Source organism: Cherax quadricarinatus, chromosome 62 (genome assembly GCF_038502225.1).
Source record: "Cherax quadricarinatus isolate ZL_2023a chromosome 62, ASM3850222v1, whole genome shotgun sequence".
Taxonomy (NCBI): Eukaryota; Metazoa; Arthropoda; class Malacostraca; order Decapoda; family Parastacidae; genus Cherax; species Cherax quadricarinatus.
Window position 1 is genome coordinate 19,049,595 of NC_091353.1, and position 18,127 is coordinate 19,067,721.

Below are 18,127 nucleotides of genomic sequence, written 5' to 3' on the forward strand. Positions count from 1 at the left end.
GATGGTGTTAACCCTTTATCGGGCAAGTGGCCATAAAATTAGAAATTCGAACTGAACTCCCTATGGTGGATAGAGTAACTCAATATAAGGTCACTGAGTCTATATAAATGGATTTCTGATGGTTAGTTTTCAAGCAATTGCTAATCTCCGAAGTGCGAAAATTTTCGCATATGCCCGACAAAGGGAGTAAAAATCTGAATGTTGCAAACTTGCAATTATTAATAAAACACCCAATAACTATTTTTTTAATTTATTATACAAACAGACAATATCAAAAACATAAATGGAACTTGTATCAAAACAGTTTGTATGTATTAGAAAAATATAAAAATGAAACAAATAGCAACAAGGACATATTGCAAAGGGATAAAACTTTCAAGTCCCATATTCCTGAGATTCATGAGGAAGACCAATTATTCTATATTGCTAATTGATGGTATGGTAGTTGCTGAAGCAATTTCTATTACTCTTTATGCACAGATTTACTTTGCATACAGAACACTGGAATGAGGATGTGACCAATTTCTTCGAGTTGCTGCAATACTTGCAATCATAATACCTTTCTTTTTCTTCACTAATTTCTGCTTTTTGGCTGGCCTTTCTTCCTCCTCATCATAACTTGACACCTCTGCATCCAGTGGCAAGTATTCATCACCACTATCCAGCAATTCCGGGTCATCTACCTCTGGTTCTGAGTCACTGTCATCCAAAATGCAGACATATTTTGACCTGGTGCTGGAGGGCTCCCTATAAAACAATTTCTCATTGATCTGGAAGGACAATAAAAACCTTCTGTATAGATCCAGACCACTACAGAATTCATATATGCAATAGAAATTTTTTTATAAATATTTATTTTACTGAAATTGTACTATGTCACTTCTCGGGCAGGTACGAAAAATTTCGTACTTCCTTTGTTGCACTTTTTTCAACTGCATGCTACACTCACATTATGCTTCACACGGACTTCATGTATATGTCAAAATATGCCTAAACTATTCACGTATGCACTAAACACAACAATCAGTACTTACCGACATTGTAGAAGGTAAAATCCAAGAGTATATTAGTGACACTGGATGGAAAAAACACACTCTGGGCGACGCCCAGCCACACGTGTTTATATTTTGTTCTCTCAACCAATGGGAAGCCGGCAAACGCCTTCATCACTTAGCTGAAGCGACTCAGGGAAGGCTTGTGATTGGTTAGAATTAAAGAATGGGAATCCAGATGCGCGGCGCGTGTAGGATGACACGCGTAAAGGTGCACATGTTTAAGTAAAAATTTTCGGATCTGTGCGATGAAGGGTTAATGTTTAGAAGGGTCATCCCCTTCCATTAGGACTTGAGGTGGCAAGTCCTTTTCCAGGGTTACTTCTCTTCTTTTAATGCCACTACGACCAGCTTGAGAGTCACTGGACCTCTGTCGCACAACATATCTGTCCATAGAGGCCTGTACCTCCCGTTCCTTTATGACTTTCCTAAAGTGGTTTACAACATTGTCAGTGTAATAGTCACCAGCACAGCTTGCAATAGCTGTGTGAGGGTGATTTTCATCAAAAAAGGTTTGCACTTCAAGCCACTTTGCACACATTTCCTTAATCTTTGAAGTAGGCAACTTCCTCAGTTTCTCTATCCCCTCCTCCAGAGCAGTTTCAGGTCTGGCCTCTTGCTGTTGAAGATGATCTTGCAGCTCATCAGTGGTTAGTTCTTCATTGTCCTCCTCCACCAATTCTTCCACATCCTCCCCACTAACTTCCAACCCCAAGGACTTCCCCAATGCCACAATTGATTCCAAAACTGGCATAGGCTTCTCAGGGTTAGCCTCAAATCCTTCAAAATCCCTTTTGTCTGCACATTCTGGCCACAGTTTCTTCCAAGCAGAGTTCAAGGTCCTCTTAGTCGCTTCCTCATAAGCCTTACCTATAATGTTTACACAATTGAGGATGCTAAAGTGATCTCTCCAAAACTCTCTTAGTGTCATTTGAGTTTCTGAGGTCACTACAAAGCACCTTTCAAACAGCTTTTGTGTAGAGTTTTTTGAAGTTTGCAGTGACCTGCTGGTCCATGGGCTGCAGGAGAGGAGTGGTATTAGGAGGCAAAAACTTGACCTTAATGAAGCTCATGTCCCCAGAAAGTCACTCTGCCACATCTGAAGGATGACCAGGAGCATTGTCTAATACCAGGAGGCACGTAAGGTCCAATTTATTTTCCAGGAGGTAATTTTTCACAGTGGGGGCAAATGCATGGTGTAACCAGTCATAGAAAAGGTCTCTAGTGACCTATGCCTTACTATTTGCCCTCCACATCACACACAAATTAGCCTTGAGGACATTGTTTTTCCTGAACACTGGGAGTTTCAGAGTGATACACCAATAAAGGCTTCACTTTGCAATCACCACTAGCATTAGCACACATCAACAGAGTAAGCCTGTCTTTCATAGGCTTATGTCCTGGGAGTGCCTTTCCCTTCTGAGTAATGTAGGTCCTGCTTGGCATTTTCTTCCAAAGCAGGCCTGTTTCATCACAAACACTTGTTCAGGTTTCAATTCTTCACTGTCTATGTACTCCTTGAATTCCTTCACATATTTTTCAGCTGCTTTTTGGTCCGAACTGGCAGCCTCACCATGTATGCCACTACGATTCTTAAATCTCTCAAACCAACCTTTGCTGGCCTTAAATTCACTCACATCACCACTAGTTGCAGGCATTTTTCTAATTAAATCGTCATGCAACTTCCTAGCCTTTTCACATATGATCGCTTGAGAGATGCTATCTCCTGCTATCTGTTTTTCATTTATCCACACCAATAACAGTCTCTCAACATCTTCTATCACTTGCGATCTCTGTTTCAAAAACAAAGTTGCACCTTTGGCAAGAACAGCTTCCTTGATTGCCGTTTTCTTCCCACAATAGTAGCGATGGTTGATTGGGGTTTTGCGTACAACCTGGCCAGCTCGGAGACACGCACCCACTTTCATACTTAGCAATGATCTCTTTCTTCATATCCATAGTAATTCTCACCCTTTTGCTGTAGGGTTGGCACTAGAAGCTTTCTTGGGGCCCATGGTGGCTTATTTTGCAGGTGCAATCACTAAAAACGCTGTGATAATATGAAATGTTCTGATTGTATGCTTGGATGCGACCACAGTGGCTGGCTTGTAAGCACTGGCACCCACGGAACAAGTGAGGCAGGCTCAGGCCGCACGTGGACGCGTCTCGAACAAATCGCTTTGAGCGAGTTTTTTAGTGCTAGCCGAGGCAAAATTTTTGCGTTAAAATGTATCGCTAGGCGGATTTAACGTTATGCGATGCGTTCGTTGGGTGAGGGTCCACTGTATAATATTTGGGAGAAGTGCTTCAAACTGATTAGTTGTTGTTTTGGTTAGTATCGAGAGATGAGATGATTTTTAAGCATAGCCCTAAATTTGTATGTAGTCAGGGGATCCTTTACTGGTTCAGGTAGTGAATTCCAGATCTTCAGGCCCTTTATATAAAGTGCATTGCATTTTTGCATAGTGTGGGACTGACATGAGGGATGTCGAAGAGTGCCTTATGCCTTGTATTGTGACTGTGCATTCTGTTGTAGCTATCAAGGAGAAGTTTAAGGCCTCTAGAGGGTTTATATTGGAGTTTAATGTTCTGTATATATAGTAGTTACAATAATATGAGTGTATGTCTCATATATTTAGTAGGTTCAGGCTTTTGAAAAGTGGTGGGGTGTGCTGTCTGGCACAGGAGCTGGTAATCATTGCACAGCAGCTTTTTGTTTAAGGTGGTTAGCTATGGTTGACTTAGCAGCTAACATGTGATGTCACACAGTGCTGCTTGTGGGCAGGAGTCACCCTGTCCCTTTCTCAGTTCATGGATAAACCTACAGGCTACGACAGGCTAGGCTGGGCTCCCCTCACAACTCTGCTAATATAAGTGTATACAACCCAACAAGTGTGTTCATCTCCAACCATCATATCTCCACAGAACCCTCCCAACAGTTGTATCCCTGCACAAATACCATAGGTCAGGTAGGGATATATTAAAGAGCGGTATAGGGTAAGGAGTGTAATTTGGGGTACATAATATCGTATCTTGGAAAGGATGCCTACTGACATGGAAATTTTCTTCGATATATGCTGGATGTGGGAATGAAATTTAAGAGAAATTTGAGAAGACCTAGAAATTTACTCTTAGCCTGTCTTGTAATAGAAGAACCAGTTATCGATATTTAAGGCTCTGTTTCCAAACAGCATGAAGTATGTTTTATCTATGTTGATAGTGAGTTTGTTGGTCATCATTGAAGTATATATTTGTAGCAGTGTGTTGTTAACAGTGTCTCTAAGTATAGCTGGGTTTGGTAGACATAAGTAGTGTCGTCTGCATATAGAATTGGTTTAAAGAGTTGAGATGCATTGGGAAGGTCATTGATGTAGATGAGAAAGAGGAGTGGGTCTGGGGCACTCAGACAGCTACAGGCTGGATAGTGGAGTTGACTCCATTTGCGTATACATACTGGTGTCTATCATTAAGATAAGATTATAGGTAATGGGTCTTAACACTCAATGTGTGTGTAGTAGTAAAAAAAAATCTGGGACCACTTAGTACCTAGTGGGAGCACCAGTTCAGTTGAGCGCCAGGTAGAGCAAACAGTGTGGCAAATTCCAGGGATTCACTAATGCCATGTCGTATTCACACTGGCTGGCTGTTAACTCTTAATTTCCTTCTTTTACACACCCTCCCAAATTTGTCTACCAACCTTTGCAACTTCTATTCAGAATCTCTCAGAGGCACTGTGTCATTGGCAGAAAGCAACTTTTAACAATACTCACTTTGTATTAGATTCCTTAATCCTACATTTCTCCCCAACACTCAGACATCTACTTATTTAACAACTCCGTCAATAAATATGTTAAACAGCCATGGTGACATAACACATCCCTGTCTAAGGCTTATTTTTACTGGAAAAATAATCTCACTCTCTCCTACATATCCTAACGTGAGTCTTACCTACTGCATAAAAAATTTCACTGCTTTTTGTTACCTATTTCTTAGTCCATTCCAAATATTGTCAACATCTGCCACATGGCTTCACTATCCACCTCATCATACGTCTTCTCAAAATCCATAGATGCAACAAACAGCATTTTATTGTTACTTAGCCCACCTTTCTTCATTCACTTTAACTCTTCTTCATTCACTTTCACTCTTCTTCATTCACTTTCCCTCCTCTTCATTCACTTTCACTCTTCATTAATTTTCACTTTTCTTCATTCACTTTCACTTTTCTTCATTCACTTTCACTCTTCTTCATTCACTTTTACTTCATTCACTTTCACTTGTCTCTTACCCAGTGGCAACTTTCTCCCTGTACTTTATCTACTTTATCTACTGTAACTACAACTAAATAATGATATGACATATTAGTTGGTCCTGTAAAATCCTGCACATCCAGAAGTTGACCCATCAGTATAGTCTGGCAAACTGCTCTTATTGGTTTCAATATATTATTTTTTTTTTATTATCACACTGGCCGATTCCCACCAAGGCAGGGTGGCCCGAAAAAGAAAAAAACCCACCACCATTCACTCCATCACTGTCCTGCCAGAAGGGTGCTTTACACTACAGTTTTTAAACTGCAACATTAACACCCCTCCTTCAGAGTGCAGGCACTGTACTTCCCATCTCCAGGACTCAAGTCCGGCCTGCCGGTTTCCCTGAACCCCTTCATAAATGTTACTTTGCTCACACTCCAACAGCACGTCAAGTATTAAAAACCATTTGTCTCCATTCACTCCTATCAAACACGCTCACGCATGTCTGCTGGAAGTCCAAGCCCCTCGCACACAAAACCTCCTTTACCCCCTCCCTCCAACCTTTCCTAGGCTGACCCCTACCCCGCCTTCCTTCCACTACAGACTGATACACTCTTGAAGTCACTCTGTTTTGCTCCATTCTCTCTACATGTCCGAACCACCTCAACAACCCTTCCTCAGCCCTCTGGACAACAGTTTTGGTAATCCCGCACCTCCTCCTAACTTCCAAACTACGAATTCTCTGCATTGTATTCACGCCACACATTGCCCTCAGACATGACATCTCCACTGCCTCCAGCCTTCTCCTCGCTGCAACATTCATCATCCATGCTTCACACCCATATAAGAGCGTTGGTAAAACTATACTCTCATACATTCCCCTCTTTGCCTCCAAGGACAAAGTTCTTTGTCTCCACAGACTCCTAAGTGCACCACTCACCCTTTTCCTCTCATCAATTCTATGATTCACCTCATCTTTCATAGACCCATCCGCTGACACGTCCACTCCCAAATATCTGAATACATTCACCTCCTCCATACTCTCTCCCTCCAATCTGATGTCCAATCTTTCATCACCTAATCTTTTTGTTATCCTCATAACCTTACTCTTTCCTGTATTCACTTTTAATTTTCTTCTTTTGCACACCCTACCAAATTCATCCACCAATCTCTGCAACTTCTCTTCAGAATCTCCCAAGAGCACAGTGTCATCAGCAAAGAGCAACTGTGACAACTCCCACTTTATGTGTGATTCTTTATTTTTTAACTCCACGCCTCTTGCCAAGACCCTCGCATTTACTTCTCTTACAACCCCATCTATAAATATATTAAACAACCACGGTGACATCAATATGTTATTAATAATGCATTTACATTTTTCAGGGTATGGACCCCATTAATGAGCGACAGATGTTGAATATGCTGATGGAAACGGTAGCAGCAGAAGGGTCCAGTCAGTACTTCTTTGTTTCACCAAAGGTCAGAGTTGATTTATCACTGTCACTGACATTTGGATTAATTTGGGTTAATTTCAGATCTGTTGAATGCTTCTATGAATATGCAGTAATTTTTTCTTTATGACTTTTGTATTCATAAATATTTTGTTGGTTAATTCAGAGTAATTTTACACTACTATACTTGCAGTTGGAACCCCAAACTTGCTGGTTACTTCTAAAAAGTTTCCTCTGAATTTCAGACTTTGGTAATGACGGTTTTTTTTTATACTGAATGGATTTTTATTTTTTTTTTTTTTTTCAAATTTGGGCATATTTTGTGTTTCAGAGGCCATGTTTCTATAAGTACAGTGGACCCCCCGGTTAACGATATTTTTTCATTCCAGAAGTATGTTCAGGTGCCAGTACTGACCGAATTTGTTCCCATAAGGAATATTGTGAAGTAGGTTAGTCCATTTCAGACCCCCAAACATACACGTACAAACGCACTTAAATAAATACACTTACATAATTGGTCGCATTGGGAGGTGATCGTTAAGCAGGGGTCCACTGTATTACTTAGTCTGGTTTGTCAAAGCAGTCCAGGAAGTTTTTTATAGCACCTCATACATTACCAACACCTGTGTAATAATTGGGTATCTTTATTGTTGAAATGTATTTCCAACTCAGCAGACTTCTTTTGTTGAATATAGAAGTGACACATAATGTAGACACCGGAAGTAATGGAGACGTAAAAATAAGGTGATCAGTAACAGTTTTGAGGCAATCAGTCCCAGAGCCATGAGAGTAAGACACACTATCTTTAATCAAGACTGTGTGTATTCTTCTTCTTTCAACACACCGGCCGTATCCCACCAAGGCGGGGTGGCCCAAAACGAAAGACAAAAGTTTCTCCTTTTACATTTAGTAATATATACAGGAGAAGAGGTTACTAGCCCCTTGCTCCCAGCATTTCAGTCGCCTCTTACAACACGCATGGCTTACGGAGGAAGAATTCTGTTCCACTTCCCCATGGAGATAGGAAATAAACAAGAATAAGAACTAGAAAGAAAATAGAAGAAAACCCAGAGGGGTGTGTATATATGTGCTTGTACATGTATGTGTAGTGTGACCTAAGTGTAAGTAGAAGTAGCAAGACATACCTGAAGTCTTGAATGTTCATGAGACAGAAAAAAGGACACCAGTAATCCTACCATCATGTAAAACAATTACAGGCTTTTCTTTTACACTCACTTGGCAGGACGGTAGTACCTCCCTGGGCGGTTGCTGTCTACCAACCTACTACCTAGGACTGTGTGTATTATTCACATAAATTTATAGGTTCCGAATGTTAGTATGAGAGTTACCAGTGTGACCAGTGGTGTTAGAGAAGGTTACTGATTTGCAAATTTGTATGTGCGTAACTATGATTCCAATGTAAGTATAACTAATAATGCAATGTACAGTACTAGCTTTATCACCAGACCTGAGTCACATTCATACTTATGACATCAATATAAATTCATTAAATTTTTACATAATTTTTTCTTATGATTTCCATTTAGATGCAGTATTTAGGTCCAGATTGTTAGGTTAAATTATTGTTAACTAATGCTAAACATTTTGGGAAAGAAGTTTTGCTAATGGAGCAATAGATAATTTTAAAAATAACGTTGATCATAATTACCCACATGGAGACAGAAACTCGTAAGAATAGTGGATCTGTATAATTCAACCCCCTTCAGGGATCCTCTTCAGCTGAAGAGGATCCCAGAAGGGGATCAAAATATTGAGCATTGACATGTGTTCATTATATTTTAGTTATTCCTATACAGGGGTGGATCTACTATGAAACTAATGAAGCTTAACCTTCAGAGGCCCTTGTTACGGCTTTTTGGCTTGCGTAACTTAAATAAAAAGTTCTGGCTCCTAAAGGCTGCTCAGCCTGCTGTCTAGGGGCATTTAAATTACATTGAAAAAGCAACCACTCTAGTGCCAGCTTGTGCCTTCACATTAAATGTGGAATATTAATTGGTTAATATTAATTATTATTATAAGAAAGGACAAAAACTCACCTATTCAATTTTTTTTTTTTCAACAAGTCGGCCGTCTCCCACCGAGGCAGGGTGACCCAAAAAGAAAGAAAATCCCCAAAAAGAAAATACTTCCATCATCATTCAACACTTTCACCTCACTCACACATAATCACTGTTTTTGCAGAGGTGCTCAGAACACAACAGTTTAGAAGCATATATGTATAAAGATACACAACATATCCCTCCAAACTGCTGATATCCCGAACCTCTCCTTTAGAGAGCAGGCATTGTACTTCCCATTTCCAGGACTCAAGTCCGGCTATATAAAAATAGCCGGTTTCCCTGAATCCCTTCACTAAATATTACCCTGCTCACACTCCAACAGATCGTCAGGTCCCAAATACCATTCGTCTCCATTCACTCCTATCGAACACGCTCATGCACGCCTGCTGGAAGTCCAAGCCCCTTGCCCACAAAACCTCCCTTACACCTTCCTTCCAACCTTTTCGAGGATGACCCCTACCCCGCCTTCCTTCTCCTACAGATTTAAATGCTCTCCATGTCATTCTACTTTGATCCATTCTCTCTAAATGACCAAACCACCTCAACAACCTCTCTTCAGCCCTCTGACTAATACTTTTATTAACTCCACACCTTCTCCTAATTTCCACACTCCGAATTTTCTGCATAATATTTACACCACACATTGCCCTTAGACAAGACATCTCCACTGCCTCCAACCGCCTCCTCGCTGCTGCATTCACAACCCAAGCTTCACACCCATATAAGAGTGTTGGTACTACTATACTTTCATACATTCCCTTCTTTGCCTCCATAGATAACGTTTTTTGACTCCACGTATACCTCAACTCACCACTCGCCTTTTTCCCCTCACCAATTCTATGATTAAACTCATCCTTCATAAATCCATCTGCCGACACGTCAACTCCCAAGTATCTGAAAACATTCACTTCTTCCATACTCCTCCTCCCCAATTTGATATCCAATTTTTCTTTATCTAAATCATTTGATACCCTCATCACCTTACTCTTATCTATGATCACTTTCAACTTTCTACCTTTACACACCCTCCCAAACTCATCCACTAACCTTTGCAACTTTTCTTTAGAATCTTCCATAAGCACAGTATCATCAGCAAAAAGTAACTGTGTCAACTCCCATTTTGAATTTGATTCCCCATAATTTAATCCCACCCGTCTCCTGAACACCCTAGCATTTACTTCTTTTACAACCCCATCTATAAATATATTAAACAACCATGGTGACATTACACATTCCTGTCTAAGACTACTTTTACTGGGAAGTAATCTCCCTCTCTTCTACACACCCTAACCTGAGCCTCACTATCCTCATAAAAACTCTTTACAGCATTTAGTAACTTACCACCTAATTTATATACTTGCAACATCTGCCACATTGCTCCCCTATCCACTCTATCATATGTCTTTTCTAAATTCATAAATGCAATGAAAACTTCCCTACCTTTATCTAAATATTGTTCACATATAGCTTCAATGTAAACACCTGATCTACACATCCCCTACCCACTCTTAAGCTTCCTTGCTCATCCGCAATCCTACTCTCTGTCTTACCTGTAATTCTTTCAGTAATAACCCTACCGTACACTTTTCCTGGTATACTCAGTAAACTTCTTTCTTTCAACACACTGGCCATATCCCACCGAGGCGGGGTGGCCCAAAAGGAAAAACGAAAGTTTCTCCTTTTACATTTAGTAATATATACTGGAGAAGGGGTTACTAGCCCCTTGCTCCCGGCATTTTACTCACCTCTTACAACACGCATGGCTTACGGAGGAAGAATTCTGTTCCACTTCCCCATGGAGGTAAGAGGAAATAAACAAGAACAAGAACTAGAAAGAAAATAGGAGAAAACCCAGAGGGGCCCCCCGTGTGTATATATATGCTTGTACATGTATGTGTAGTGTGACCTAAGTGCAAGTAGAAGTAGCAAGACATACCTGAAATCTAGCATGTTTATAAGAAAGACAAAACACACCAGCAATCCTACCATCATGTAAAACAATTACAGGCTTTCGTTGTACACTCACTTGGCAGGACAGTAGTGCCTCCCTCGGTGGTTGCTGTTTACCAACCTACTACCTAGGACTCAGTAAACTTCTTTCTTCTTTCTTTCAACACACCGGCCGTATCCCACCGAGGCGGGGTAGCCCAAAAGGAAAAACGAAAGTTTCTCCTTTTATATTTAGTAATATATATATACAGGAGAAGAGATTACTAGCCCCTTGCTCCCGGCATTTTAGTTGCCTCTTACAGCACACATGGCTTACGGAGGAAGAATTCTGTTCCACTTCCCCATGGAGATAAGAGGAAATAAACAAGAATAAGAACTAGAAAGAAAATAGAAGAAAACCCAGAGGGGTGTATATATATGTGTGCTTCTACATGTATGTGTAGTGTGACCCAAGTGCAAGTAGAAGTAGCAAGACTTACCTGAAATCTTGGATGTTTATAAGAAAGACAAAAGACACCAGCAATCCTACCATCATGTAAAACAATTACAGGCTTTCATTGTACACTCACTTGGCAGGACGGTAGTACCTCCCTGGGCGGTTGCTGTTTACCAACCTACTACCTAGGACTCATTAAACTTCTTCTTCTTTCATCACACGGGCCGTATCCCACCAAGGTGGGGTGGCCCAAAAGGAAAAACGAAAGTTTCTCCTTTTACATTTAGTAATATATACAGGAGAAGAGGTTACTAGCCCCTTGCTCCCTGCATTTTAGTCGCCTCTTACAACACGCATGGCTTACGGAGGAAGAATTCTGTTCCACTTCCCCATGGAGGTAAGAGGAAATAAACAAAAACAAGAACTAGTAATAAAAATGGAAGAAAACCCAGAGGGGTGTGTATATACATATATGCTTGTACATGTATGTGTAGTGTGACCTAAGTGTAAGTAGAAGTAGCAAGATGTACCTGAAACCTTGCATGTTTATGAGACAGAAAAATGGACACCAGCAATCCTACCATCATGTAAAAAATTACAGGTTTCCGTTTTACACTCACTTGGCAGGATGGTAGTACCTCCCTGGGCGGCTGCTGTCTACCAACCTACTACCTAGGGCTCGGTAAACTTATTCCCCTATAATTTTTACAATCTCTATTGTCCCCCTTCCCTTTATATAAAGGAACTATACATGCTCTCTGCCAATCCCTAGGTACCTTCCCCTCTTCCATACATTTATTGAACAAAACTGCCAACCACTCCAACACTACATTCTCCCCCTCCCCTGCTTTTAAAATTTCTGTCATGATCCTGTCAGTTCCTGCTGCTTTACCCCCTTTCATTCTGCGTAATGCCTCATGCACCTCCCTGGCCAGTGCATGAAATGACCGCCTCCCTTCATCGACATTTAAAAGTTCCTCAAAATATTCTCGCCATCTACCCAATACCTCCAGCTCCCCATCTACTAACTCCGCTACTCTGTTTTTAACTGACAAATCCATTCATTCCATAGGCTTTCTTAACTTGTTTATCTCACTCCAAAATTTTTTCTTGTTTTCATTAAAATTTCTTGACAGTGCCTCTCCCACTCTATCATCTGCTCTCCTTTTGCACTCTCTCACCACTCTCTTCACCTTTCTTTTACTCTCCATATACTCAGCTCTTCTTATAACACTTCTGCTTTGTAAAAACCTGTCATAAGCTATCTTTTTCTCTTTTATCACACCCTTTACTTCATCATTCCACCAATCACTCCTCTTTCCTCCTGCACCCACTCTCCTATAGCTGCAAACTTCTGCCCCACATTCTAATACTGCATTTTAAAACTATTCCAACCATCTTCAATCCCCCCCCCCCACTACTCATACTTGCACTAGCCCACCTTTCTGCCAATTGTTGCTTATATCTCACCCTAACTTCCTCCTCTCTTAGTTTATACACTTTCACCTCTCTCTCTTACTTATTGTTTCCATTTTCCTTTTGTCCCATCTACCTCTAACTCTAACTGTAGCTACAACTAAATAATGATCTGATATATCACTTTCCCCTTCATAAAAATGTACATCCTGAAGCCTACCCATCAACCTTTTATCCACCAATATATAATCTAGCAAACTATGTATTTTCATTATGTGCTATATCATACCCTGTATACTTATCCTAATTTTCATAAACTATGTATTACTTATTACCAAACCTCTTTCTACACGTAGCTCAATTAAAGGCTCCCCATTTTCATTTACCCCTGGCACCCCAAATTTACCTACTACTCCCTCCACAACATTTTTACCCACTTTAGCATTGAAATCCCCAACCACAAGTACTCTCCCTTAGTTTATAAACTTTCACCTCTCTCTTACTTGTTGTTTCCATTTTCCTTTCGTTCCATCTACCTTTAACTCTAACTGTAGCTACAACTAAATAATGATCCGATATATCATTTGCCCCTTTATAAACACGTATGTCCTGAAACCTACCCATCAACCTTTTATCCACCAATACATAATCATTACTTGCTATATCATACCTTGTATACTTCTTTCAACACACCGGCTGTATCCCACCGACGCGGGGTGGCCCAAAAGGAAAAACGAAAGTTTCTCCTTTCAAATTTAGTAATATATACAGGAGAACGGGTTACTAGCCCCTTGCTCCCGGCATTGTAGTCGCCTCTTACGACACGCATGGCTTACGGAGGAAGAATTCTGTTCCACTTCCCCATGGAGATAAGAGGAAATATACAAGAACAAGAACTAGAAAGAAAATAGAAGAAAACCCAGACAGGTATGTATATAGTACAGTGGACCCCCGCATAGCGACTTTAATCCGTGCAAGAGGGCTCATTGTTATGCGAAATGATCGGTATGCGAATGAATTTTCCCCATAAGAAATAATGGAAATCAAATTAATCCGTGCAAGACACCCAAAAGTATGAAAAAAAAAAAATTTTACCACATGAAATGTTAATTTTAATACACACAAACTGAAAAAGGCATGCACAATTACATGACACTTACTTTTATTGAAGATCTGGTGATGGTTGATGGGATGGGAGGAGGCGAGAGAGAGTGTTAGTGTTTAGAAGGGGAATCCCCTTCCATTAAGACTTGAGGTGTCGAGTCCTTTTCTGGGGTTACTTCCCTTCTTCTTTTAATGCCACTAGGACCAGCTTCAGAGTCACTGGACTTCTTTCGCACAACATATCTGTCCATAGTGGCCTGTACCTCTCGTTCCTTTATGACTTCCCTAAAGTGTTTCACAACATTGCCAGTGTAATAATCACCAGCACGGCTTGCAATAGCTGTGTGAGGGTGATTTTCATCCATGAAGGTTTGCACTTCAAGCCACTTTGCACAGATTTCCTTAATCTTTGTAGTAGGCAATTTCTTCAATTTCTCTCTCCCCTCCTTCGAACCAGTTTCCTCAGGTCTGGCCTCTTGCTGTTGAAGTTGATCTATCAGCTCATCAGTGGTTAGTTCTTCATTGTCCTCCTCCACCAACTCTTCCACATCCTCCCCACTAACCTCCAACCCCAAGGACTTTCCCAATGCCACAATGGATTCCTCAACTGGCATAATCCTCTCAGGGTTAGCCTCAAACCCTTCAAAATCCCTTTTGTCTACACATTCTGGCCACAGTTTCTTCCAAGCAGAGTTCAAGGTCTTCTTAGTCACTCCCTCCCAAGCCTTACCTATAAGGTTTACACAATTGAGGATATTAAAGTGCTCTCTCCAAAACTCTCTTAGAGTCAGTTGAGTTTCTGAGGTCACTACAAAGCACCTTTCAAACAGAGCTTTTGTGTACAGTTTTTTGAAGTTTGCAATAACCTGCTGGTCCATGGGCTGCAGGAGAGGAGTGGTATTGGGAGGCAAAAACTTCACCTTAATGAATTTCATGTCCCCATAAAGTCGCTCTGCCACGTCTGTAGGATGACCAGGGGCATTGTCTAACACAGGAGGCACTTAAGTTCTAATTTCTTTTCAGTTAGGTAATTTTTCACATTGGGGGCAAATGCATGGTGTAACCAGTCATAGAAAAAGTCCCTAGTGACCCATGCCTTACTGTTTGCCCTCCACAGCACACACAAATTCTCCTTGAGGACATTCTTTTGCCTGAACGGTCTGGGAGTTTCAGAGTGATATACTAATAAAGGCTTCACTTTGCAATCACCAGTAGCATTGGAACACATCAACAAAGTAAGCCTGTCTTTCATAGGCTTATGTCCTGGGAGTGCCTTTTCCTCCTGAGTAATGTAGGTCCTGCTTGGCATTTTCTTCCAAAACAGGCCTGTTTCATCACAATTAAACACTTGTTCAGGTTTCAGTCCTTCACTGTCTATGTACTCCTTGAATTCCTGCACATATTTTTCAGCTGCTTTGTGGTCCGAACTGGCAGCCTCACCATGCCTTATCACACTATGTATGCCACTACGCTTCTTAAATCTCTCAAACCAACCTTTGCTGGCCTTAAATTCACTCACATCATCACTAGTTGCAGGCATTTTTTTAATTAAATCCTCATACAACTTCCTAGCCTTTTCGCTTATGATCGCTTGAGAGACGGTATATCCTGCTAGCTGTTTTTCATTTATCCACACCAATATGAGTCTCTCAACATCTTCCATCACTTGCGATCTCTGTTTCGAAAACACAGTTAAACCTTTGGCAAGAACAGCTTCCTTGATTGCCTTTCTGTTGCCCACAATAGTAGCGATGGTTGATTTGGGTTTCTTGTACAACCTGGCCAGGTCGGCGACACGCACTCCACTTTCATACTTATCAATGATCTCTTTCTTCATCTCTATAGTAATTCTCACCCTTATTGCTGTAGGGTTGGCACTAGAAGCTTTCTTGGGGCCCATGGTCACTTATTTTGCAGATAAAATCACCAAAAACACTGTAATAATACGAAATGTTCCGATTGTATGCTTGGATGTTACCGCGGAGGCTGGCTGGTAAACAATGCCACCGGCAGCACATGTGAGGCTGGCTAAGGGCGCACATTGGACGCGTCTTGGACGAAGAGCGGTGAGCGGGTTTTTGAGCGGTATGCGAGGCAAAATTTTTGCGATAAAAGCGAGCGGTATGCGGATTGAACGTTATGTGATGCCGACGGTATGCGGGGGTCCACTGTATATGCTTCTACATATATGTGTAGAAGCATGTATAGAAGCATCAGGGAAGAGAGAGGTGAAGGTTTATAAACTATAAGAGGAGGCAGTTAGGGTAAGATATAAACAGCTATTGGAGGATAGATGGGCTAATGAGAGCATAGGAAATGGGGTCGAAGAGGTATGGGGTAGGTTTAAAAATGTAGTGTTAGAGTGTTCCGCAGAAGTTTGTGGTTACAGGAAAGTGGGTGCGGGAGGGAAGAGGAGCGATTGGTGGAATGATGATGTAAAGAGAGTAGTAAGGGAGAAAAAGTTAGCATATGAGAAGTTTTTACAAAGTAGAAGTGATGCAAGGAGGGAAGAGTATATGGAGAAAAAGAGAGAGGTTAAGAGAGTGGTGAAGCAATGTAAAAAGAGAGCAAATGAGAGAGTGGGTGAGATGTTATCAACAAATTTTGTTGAAAATAAGAAAAAGTTTTGGAGTGAGATTAACAAGTTAAGGAAGCCTAGAGAATAAATGGATTTGTCAGTTAAAAATAGGAGAGGAGAGTTATTAAATGGAGAGTTAGAGGTATTGGGAAGATGGAGGGAATATTTTGAGGAATTGTTAAATGTTGATGAAGATAGGGAAGCTGTGATTTCATGTATAGGGCAAGGAGGAATAACATCTTGTAGTAGTGAGGAAGAGCCAGTTGTGAGTGTGGGGGAAGTTCATGAGGCAGTAGGTAAATTGAAAGGGGGTAAGGCAGCCGGGATTGATGGGATATAGATAGAAATGTTAAAAGCAGGTGGGGATATAGTTTTGGAGTGGTTGGTGCAATTATTTAATAAATGTATGGAAGAGGGTAAGGTACCTAGGGATTGGCAGAGAGCATGCATAGTTCCTTTGTATAAAGGCAAAGGGGACAAAAGAGAGTGCAAAAATTATAGGGGGCTAAGTCTGTTGAGTATACCTGGCAAAGTGTATGGTCGAGTTATTATTGAAAGAATTAAGAGTAAGACGGAGAATAGGATAGCAGATGAACAAGGAGGCTTTAGGAAAGGTAGGGGGTGTGTGGACCAGGTGTTTACAGTGAAACATATAAGTGAACAGTATTTAGATAAGGCTAAAGAGGTCTTTGTGGCATTTATGGATTTGGAAAAGGCATATGACAGGGTGGATAGGGGGGCAATGTGGCAGATGTTGCAAGTGTATGGTGTAGGAGGTAGGTTACTGAAAGCAGTGAAGAGTTTTTACGAGGATAGTGAGGCTCAAGTTAGAGTATGTAGGAAAGAGGGAAATTATTTCCCAGTAAAAGTAGGCCTTAGACAAGGATGTGTGATGTCACCGTGGTTGTTTAATATATTTATAGATGGGGTTGTAAGAGAAGTAAATGCGAGGGTCTTGGCAAGAGGCGTGGAGTTAAAAGATAAAGAATCACACATAAAGTGGGAGTTGTCACAGTTGCACTTTGCTGATGACACTGTGCTCTTGGGAGATTCTGAAGAGAAGTTGCAGAGATTGGTGGATGAATTTGGTAGGGTGTGCAAAAGAAGAAAATTAAAAGTGAATACAGGAAAGAGTAAGGTTATGAAGATAACAAAAAGATTAGGTGATGAAAGATTGGATATCAGATTGGAGGGAGAGAGTATGGAGGAGGTGAATGTATTCAGATATTTGGGAGTGGACGTGTCAGCGGACGGGTCTATGAAAGATGAGGTGAATCATAGAATTGATGAGGGGAAAAGGGTGAGTGGTGCACTTAGGAGTCTGTGGAGACAAAGAACTTTATCCTTTCAGGCAAAGAGGGGAATGTATGAGAGTATAGTTTTACCAACGCTCTTATATGGGTGTGAAGCATGGGTGATGAATGTTGCAGCGAGGAGAAGGCTGGAGGCAGTGGAGATGTCATGTCTGAGGGCAATGTGTGGTGTGAATATAATGCAGAGAATTCGTAGTTTGGAAGTTAGGAGGAGGTGCGGGATTAACAAAACTGTTGTCCAGAGGGCTGAGGAAGGGTTGTTGAGGTGGTTCGGACATGTAGAGAGAATGGAGCGAAACAGAGTGACTTCAAGAGTGTATCAATCTGTAGTGGAAGGAAGGCAGAGTAGGGGTCGGCCTAGGAAAGGTTGGAGGGAGGGGGTAAAGGAGGTTTTGTGTGCGAGGGGCTTGGACTTCCAGCAGGCATGTGTGAGCGTGTTTGATAGGAGTAAATGGAGACAAATGGTTTTTAATACTTGACGTGCTGTTGGAGT

At 41.1% G+C, this 18,127-nt stretch overlaps 1 protein-coding gene across 1 annotated transcript in view; it reads left to right on the plus strand.

Moving 5' to 3' along the window:
• Nucleotides 1-18,127, plus strand: part of SMC5 (structural maintenance of chromosomes 5) — a 454,493-nt gene that overhangs the window by 423,733 nt on the left and 12,633 nt on the right. The window contains exon 17 of the mRNA XM_070098521.1: nt 6,689-6,784. Coding sequence (XP_069954622.1) covers nt 6,689-6,784 — 96 coding nt within the window. The remainder of the gene's footprint in view (nt 1-6,688; nt 6,785-18,127) is intronic.